Source organism: Tyto alba, unplaced genomic scaffold (assembly GCF_018691265.1).
Source record: "Tyto alba isolate M040663 unplaced genomic scaffold, T.alba_DEE_v4.0 Super-Scaffold_15, whole genome shotgun sequence".
Classification (NCBI taxonomy): Eukaryota; Metazoa; Chordata; class Aves; order Strigiformes; family Tytonidae; genus Tyto; species Tyto alba.
This window is the reverse complement of record NW_024881277.1, coordinates 5,460,261-5,468,857: the sequence shown is the minus strand read 5'-3', so window position 1 is coordinate 5,468,857 and position 8,597 is coordinate 5,460,261. Positions and strand designations below refer to the sequence as shown.

General features: G+C 47.8%; 1 protein-coding gene across 1 annotated transcript; it reads left to right on the top strand.

The window, feature by feature from the left end:
- The first annotated feature begins 2,365 nt into the window (after nt 1–2,365).
- Nucleotides 2,366–3,286, top strand: LOC122153039 (dnaJ homolog subfamily C member 25-like). Its single transcript, XM_042789162.1, has one exon. It carries the CDS (start codon nt 2,366–2,368, stop codon nt 2,837–2,839), a length of 474 nt encoding a protein of 157 aa, XP_042645096.1. The 3' UTR covers nt 2,840–3,286.
- Nucleotides 3,287–8,597: the final 5,311 nt, after the last annotated feature.

The following is an 8,597-nucleotide window of genomic DNA, read 5'->3' as shown; positions in this document are numbered from 1 at the left end:
ATGTGGCACAGAGGGACCACATTTAGTGGTGGGCTTGGCAATGTGATAATGGCTGGATATGATGAACTGAAGTGTGTTTTTGTACCTAAATGATTCTATGATTCTGTGACTGCCAGGGAAGATGGGGAGTGAGGCATGGCCTGTTTAATGTGGCTCACATATATGGAGCTCCTCTCTGGGACACTTCAGGTTGGTGCTTGTCATAAAATCACAGAATCACAGAATGGTTTGGATTGGAAGGGACCTTTGCAGATCATCTGGTTCCAACTCCCTGTGTTGATGATTAATTTCTATCACTTTGTTTGTTTATTTGTTTTTGGGTTTTTGTTTTTGTTTTTGTTTTTTTTCTGATTCTTCAGTGTTTTTCAGAGTAGTCACAGAAAAATAGCAAGTACACCAAAAGAGATGCTGTGTGAATTACCAGTGAAAATCAGGTGAGCTACCCCCATGCCTGTGACTCCCTGGCAAGGAGTCTGTCCTGAGAAGGGGATCCAGCCTCTGCCACTCTCTGGAGAGGGAAATCAACAGTGCCCATGCCTCCTGGGGACACAAAAGGAGACTTTTACAAGAGCAGCCTTCATGTGAACTGCTTTGGAAGGGCGACTTGAGGATGGCTTACATTGCAAATACTGATTGAATTGACATTGACCACCATGTCTACAACACAAGCAGAGTGCTACCTTGCACTAATTTACACTTGGTCAGGTTAATTCTCTTTCTTTCTTTCCTTCTTTCCTTCTTTCCTTCTTTCCTTCTTTCCTTCTTTCCTTCTTTCCTTCTTTCCTTCTTTCCTTCTTTCCTTCTTTCCTTCTTTCCTTCTTCTTTCTTTCTTTCTTTCTTTCTTTCTTTCTTTCTTTCTTTCTTTCTTTCTTTCTTTCTTTCTTTCTTTCTTTCTTTCTTTCTTTCTTTCTTTCTTTCTTTCTTTCTTTCTTTCTTTCTTTCTTTCTTTCTTTCTTTCTTTCTTTCTTTCTTTCTTTCTTGCTTTCTTGCTTTCTTGCTTTCTTTCTTTCTTTCTTTCTTTCTTTCTTTCTTGCTTTCTTGCTTTCTTTCTTTCTTGCTTGCTTTCTTTCTTTCTTTCTTTCTTTCTTTCTTTCTTGCTTTCTTTCTTGCTTTCTTTCTTTCTTCTTTCTTTCTTGCTTGCTTTCTTTCTTGCTTGCTTTCTTTCTTGCTTGCTTTCTTTCTTGCTTGCTTTCTTTCTTGCTTTCTTTCTTGCTTTCTTGCTTTCTTGCTTGCTTGCTTGTCGGGGGCAGCCTGGTCTCTCCTTCTAGCAGCGAGACTAGAGCTGATTAGGAAGGACGTGCTCAACTTGGCGTCTCGTAACTTGCACAATCTGTAAGCAGACTGTCACAACCCTGAAGCCAAGGACGATTTATTCCTGGAGGGCTGGTTTCGTAACTAAAGATAAGCTTGTGCTATAGAAACAAGATGTAGGAGTAGAAGTTAAACAAGAGGAAGAATGCTGTGAGCTAGCAGAAAATTAACTGCAGAAAAAGTCAAGCTGACCTTAGACAGTTAGCCAATCATGAGCTCAATTTTTGCAATATGTATTAGGTGATTAACCATTGTGCCAATCAGCTTAAAACACATGTCTCTCTTTGTCTGTTTGGAATATAAAAGCGGTTGTTGTGTTCAATAAAGTGGATCCTGACTTGCATCGAGCTGGGTCTCCGTCTCTCAATCGCGGCAAATTGGTGACCCCGACGTGATTCGGGATTAAGAACCACCTATCTGCGTGGCATGCTGCGAGTCCCACAGAACTTTGAATGAGCTGCTGAAAGGAAGCAGGAGCCGGCATTAAGAATCCCTCCGGAGTTGTGAGGTGAGCTGTGGGAGACATGGGAAGTCAAGTTTCTTCCCCAGAGAGGGACGTATATGAACTTATGAAAGCCCTTCTTAAAGAGCATGAAAAGAATCTCTCTGGGCAAGATCTTAAGGCTATGCTCAAGTGGGTACAAGTGAAAATCCCCACTGTAACTGCTTGCAGTATATTTACGACTGAGCTTTGGGATGATGTGGGAGTTAAGCTGTGGGACGCGGCTACAACAGGGAATGCTGAAGCACAGCGCATGCTCCCGTGGTGGAGGACTATCTTTGAAACTCTGAAGGCTCAGGAGACTGTTAAGAATAAAGACACTAAAGACAGGAAAGGTCTCCCGGTCGATAAGAAGACCTCGGAGTCTCCTGAGGTGGGTGCCGCCGAGTACCCCTCAGAGGATGATCCTTTTGATCCAGGACCAGTGGACCCAGAGGAGGAGCCAGATCTCTACCCTCCCGATCCCCAGGACGTATGGGCAAATATTAAACGACAAGCCTTAGAGCGCCAGATAGATAATGTGGAAGCGCGGGGGGCGGTGGCGGCAGCGAAATGGCGGCGGCGGCGGCGGTCGGGCGCGCAGTGCCGGCGTGGCGGCGGCGGCTGCTGTGCCTCTGTGTGTGCGCCGCGCTGCTGCTGCCGGCGGCGCGGGGCCTCACCGAGGGGCTGTACTGCGGCCGCCGGGTGTGCTACGAGGTGCTGGGCGTCAGCCGGCAGGCCAGCAAGGCGGAGATCGCCCGCGCCTACCGGCAGCTGGCCCGCAAGTACCACCCCGACCGCTACCGCGGGGAGCCGGCCGCGCTGGGCGGCGGCCCGCAGGCGGCACACGAGAAGTTCCTCCTCATCGCCACCGCCTACGAGACGCTCAAGGTGAGAGAGCGGGGACCGCCGCCGCGGCCGGAGCCGCTCCGGATGAAGAAATGCGCAAAGATTATGACTACATGTTGGATCATCCTGAAGAGTATTACAGGCATTATTATCACTACTACAGCAGGAGATTGGCACCGAAAGTGGATGTCAGAATAGTGATTCTGGTTACGGTGATCTCCCAGGCTAAATGGCCCCCACAATGGCCTCTGGCCAATGTTTCTCAGACCTTAGCAGGGATTGGAGGTGCTGGAAATAGTCACCAGAGCCTAGAGCTCATTCAGATACTGGGCCCGGAGGGGCATGTGGCCTCTGTTAAGCCCTTTGTGCTACCTGTGCCTATGATCTTATGGGGACGTGATGTACTGTCACAATGGGGAATGGCTATTCAAACGCATTTTTAGGAGGGGCCATTGAGGTGCGCGACACCCTGAGATTAACCTGGAAAACTAATACCCCTGTCTGGGTGGATCAATGGCCCCTGCCGCTAGAAAAGCTTCGCGCCCTGGAAGAATTAGTTGATGAACAGTTATCCAAAAGACATGTTGTGCCCTCTGTAAGCCCCTGGAATTCACCTGTTTTTGTGATTAAAAAACAAACTGGCAAGTGGCGCTTGCTCCATGACCTCAGAAAAATTAATGACGCTATGGAAGACATGGGAGCCCTGCAACCAGGGCTCCCTTCTCCCACAATGATCCCCCGGGACTGGTCTCTGACAGTCATTGACCTCAAGGACTGCTTTTTTAATATCCCTTTGCATCCAGAAGATTCTCCTAAATTTGCTTTTTCAGTTCCAAGCGTCAACATGCAAGCTCCATTGCAGAGATATCAGTGGGTTGTGCTACCACAAGGAATGAAAAACAGTCCCACGATATGCCAATGGTATGTAGCCAAGGTCCTTAGCCCTGTTAGAACAAAGATGCCCTGCGTTTTATTGTACCATTATATGGATGATATTCTAGTGGCAGCACAACATCACGAAGTCATGGAGGAAGCTGTAGCCCTTGTCATAACTGCTGTTAATTCAGCAGGTCTTTGTGTTGCGCCGGAAAAGGTTCAGAAAATACCACCATGGAAATATCTAGGCTGGCGCATACGGGCTCAAACTATAGTCCCACAGCCTTTACTAATTCAAGCAGATGTGAGGACTTTGCATGATGTGCAGAAGTTGTTGGGAACAATTAATTGGGTCCGACCTTTGCTAGGAATTTCCAATGCAGATTTAAGTCCTTTATTCGACCTGCTTAAGGGGAGCACAGACTTATGTTCCCCTCGCGCTCTCAACCCTGCAGCTGTTGATTCCTTACAAAAAGTTGCTACAGCTATTACCTTAAGACAGGCACATCGATATGCCCCTGAGTTACCTTTCCTTTTAATCATTTTGAATCCTGCTCGACAGCCTCATGCCTTGATATTTCAATGGGACTTGCAGGAGTCTGACCCGTTGCTTATCATTGAATGGGTATTTTTACCGAATCAACCCACGAAAACCATCTCAACACAGCATGAAATGTTTGCATCCTTGATTGTCCGTGCCAGGCGGCGCTTGTTAATGTTGTCTGGAATGGACTTCACTTGTATTTATTTGCCTATGGTCAGTGATTATTTGCAGTGGCTTCACCAACAATCGGAAGCCTTCAGTATAGCGATAGCTGGTTATACAGGCCAACTTACTTCTCACCCACCTTCTCATAAATTGTTTAATGCTAATTTCCAGCTTGTACCTAGACCAAAGAGGAGTGACCAGCCTTTGCAAGCTCTTACTGTTTTTACAGATGGATCTGGGAAGTCCCACAAATCTGTTATTCCTCTGGTGGGACGACCAGCGCAAACAATGGGAATCGGATATAAAGACAGTGCCGGGTTCCCCCCAAATCGTGGAACTGACTGCCGTCGTCCGAGCCTTTAGAAAATGGTCTACACCGCTTAATATCATCACTGATTCAGCTTATGTTGCAGGGATTGTTGAACGAGCTGAGGCGTCTGTGTTACGAAATGTCTCACATTTTGCATTATTTGCTTTGTTACAGGAGCTTATTTTTCTTTTAGATTCTCGCATTCATTCCTATTTCATTATGCATGTCAGATCTCACACTTCCTTACCTGGCTTTATAGCGGAAGGGAACCGGCAAGCTGACCTGCTTACATTACCGGTACAGGTACTGCCAGACCGCATAGCACAAGCAAAACTCAGCCACGCTTTCTTTCACCAAAATGCTGGTGGGACTTAAGCGACAATTTGGCCTTACTACTCAGCAGGCAACCAGTATAGTTGCTGTGTGTCCCGATTGTCAAAGGCACTCATTTCCTACAATAGCAGGAGGAGTTAATCCTAGAGGATTGCAAAGTTTACAACTGTGGCAAACCGACTGTCACTCATTTTTCGGAGTTTGGTCACTTAAAATATATTCACTCCTCTATTGATACCTTTTCTGGGGCATTATTTGCCTCTTGTCATACTGGCGAAAAGGCGCGCGATGTTCAACGACATCTGCTGCGTGCTTTTGCCACTTTAGGCATACCTTCTCAAATTAAAACTGACAATGGCCCTGCATATATTTCAACTGCAATTAAAAAGTTTTTGAGTTCTTGGGGGATCAACCACATTACGGGTATCCCTCATTCCCCCACGGGCCAATCCTTAATTGAACGCTCTCATCAGTCTCTAAAACGCTTATTGCAACAACAAAAAGGGGGAGTAGGGACCGTTACCCCCGAGGAACGTCTTCAGAAAGCTTTATATGTTTTTAATTTTCTGAATTGTTCTTTGATAGACAGTAATCCTCCCATAGTCCGTCATTTTAATACGAATGCTTCGCTCGAACTGCAAATCAAGCCGCCCGTGCTGATCCGAGATCCCAGAAACAGGTACAGTCATGGGACCTTATCCCCTTATTACATGGGGTAGAGGTTATGCTTGTGTTTCTACAGAGAAAGGGCCTAGATGGATTCCCGCGAAGAGCGTACGACCTTTTCGTGAACCCCTGCCACAACCAACTGGAGGGGGCAGCTGCCTGGGGCACTGGGTTGCTAAATTCTCTCCTGCACACTGCCAACACATTTTCCCTACCACTCTGCCAAGGCAATGCTGTGGACCAGTTCTTCTGTGAAATCCCCCAGATCCTCAAGCTCTCCTGCTCAGATTACTACCTCAGGGAAGTTGTGATTATTGTGGTTAGTATCTGTTTAGCTTTTGGGTGTTTTCTTTTCATTCTTTTTTCCTATGTGCAGATCTTCAGGGCCGTGCTGAGGATCCCCTCTGAGCAGGGACGGCACAAAGCCTTTTCCACGTGCCTCCCTCACCTGGCCGTGGTCTCCCTGTTTATCAGCACTTCATTTTTTGCCTACCTGAAGCCCCCCTCCATCTCCTCCCCATCCCTGGACCTGGTGGTGTCATTTCTGTACTCGGTGATGCCTCCAGCAGTGAACCCCCTCATCTACAGCATGAGGAATCAAGAGATCAAAGATGCCCTGAGGGAACTGATAACAGGATGAATTTCTGAAACAATAAATTACCTGTATTTTGTGAATAACTTGAAATGTAACTCATTACAAAGGAGGGCACAGTATGTAGGTTCTGTTGGGGTTTTGGGAGTTGATTTTTTTTGTTTGTTTGTTTTACTTTACATAATATTCTCTACGAAGAAGTGTGATTATTTGTCGCTTTTATAATTTGGCATCTATCAAGATTTGTGTGACTGAGAGACTTTGTAAATGAGGACCTATGCTCTCTTTGTGTTTAAACAAAATAAAGGATACTGCAGCGATATATTTCTCTGAGATCCTTCCTCCAAGCTGTTCTCTGGATCTACTGGGCCAGTGCTTGTGTGCAGAGGTGGAGGGGAAAATCATCTTGGCAGAACAGTGTTTCCAGGAAGCAAATGCACTTGATCTTTCCTAAGCTGCTGGTTTTAAACTTCCCCTTTCTGCTCCTGAGCCCTTTTATTGGCCTATGATCTGAGTGCTTCTGTGCCGTGGTCACAGTCCCACGATGTGGCAGTTCTGTGACCACAGGCAGGGACAGGCAGTGGGCACTTCTGTGACAGAGCTGGCCTTCAGGACAGTGTTTCCATCAGACAAGGGGATCTCCTCAGGGCAATGCAGGAAGGTTTAGGTCTTCTTCCAGAGTTGCTCTCAAGAGCATACCCAGGAAATTGCCCAGAAGAGAAACCACCAGTGAAGACTGGAAATGTGTGAATGTGCAGGGTGGGGGAACACAGCAGTGTCCTCACACATTCAGGCTCCTGTGAGAGACCTGAAGGCCCAGCAGAGCAGGGGCTGGGCTGTGCCCATGTGCGCTGGGCACCCCGGGGAAGCTGCCCCAGGGCAATCACCACAGACCAGCACATAGCAACCACCATTTCCAGCATGGTCCTCTCACCCCAGCTCAGAGAGGCTGTTTATCTGTCTTCAGAGGGACACAGAAGGATTAGGTCAGAAGTCCAAATTTGCATTGTGTGTCTCTGCTCCATCACCCTTTCTTGGCTGTCTGGCCCCTGCCTTCAAATGCACAGAATGAAAGGAGTTCCCCTGGGGAGCATCTCACCTGAGCACTCAGAAGGGGTTCTGCAAGCATGAGTGATGCTGCCCTTCAGAAGAAGGCATTTCTCACCTTTCAGAAGGCACAGAGCACATCTAGGGAGTGTGAATGCACTCAGAGGCACACATACCTTCATCTTTCACCTCTTCCAACTTCCTTTACAATTGATTGAAGCAACTAACACAGAAACAAAAGTTCTTCCTCGTAGGTACCACCTCTGCTCACAGCAGTGTCAGTGCTGGTTTTGTCACCTTTTGCACGTGCTGAGTGTTTCCCGCTGGTGGCCACATCCTAAGGTCAGTACCGGGCTGTGTGCCACCCACTTCTCTCTGCAAGATTCCCAAACTGGCAGGTCTGTGCTGAGAAGGCAGTTGCACCCTGGCTAGGGGTATTGATGTCACCTAGGGTCATCATCTCATTCCTGTCCCAGATACAGTGCTGTGGCCCCAGTGGAGTGGGCCACCTCTTCTGTGATTTCACTGGAGCTCTCCTGCAGTGACACCATGACAGTCCTGCTGTTTGCTGTCACAGCTTTCTTCTGAGATTCAGTCCTCACCTTCCTCTAAGGGTAGGCTGAGGGACTTGGGCTTCTTTAGCCTGGTAAAGTGGAGGCTCAGGGCACTGTAGCAGATGTCTGCAGCTTGAAGGATGGTTTCAGAGAAGATGGAGCTTTTCTTGGTAGTGGGAGGAGAAGGAAAGCTCCACAAAGTGCAGCTTGGAAACTTCAGTCTGGATGTGAGAGAAGGAAATCTCACTACAAGGGTTGCGTTGTGGCATAGGAGGTGCCCAGAAGGACTCTCAAAAAGCCCACAGCATTGTTTTTCAAAGAGCAGCCAGCGAGGGTGGAGAGATGTCAGTGAAGGTACAGAAATGCTGGGGTGACAGCTCGGTGGGAAAGCAAGATGGATGTCAAAATCCTGAAGGGAAAATGGTGCGTAAAGGGGACAGTAGAAGGAAGCCTGCAGTAGTGGTGGCCAAGGGCTCTGGGAGGGCTGAAAGGCCACACAGGAACAAGCTCTTTGTCCCCTTGATTATGGCAGTTGCCTCTTTCACTGAGACCTACCAGGATAAACCTTATTTTGAGGCTCTGGAATTTATTTCCTCCTTGTCCCTTCTTGGGGAAGCTGGGAGGTGTTGTGCAGTTTCCCTACACGTGGCATTGCTCACCCTCACACCCCACTGCTCCCAGGAAGAGCCCTGACCCACACATGAGGGACAGGACCTGCATTAGCAGGGCCTGGGGGGTCAGGGCTTGGTCTTTCTGCTTCATAAAACAAACCAAGGGGTTTTGCAGCCTTACAGCCACCTGCACAGTGCCTTCGCCTACCTGCAACCACAGCCTCCAATTATCTGCTCTAAAGAGTCCATGGGGAGGCT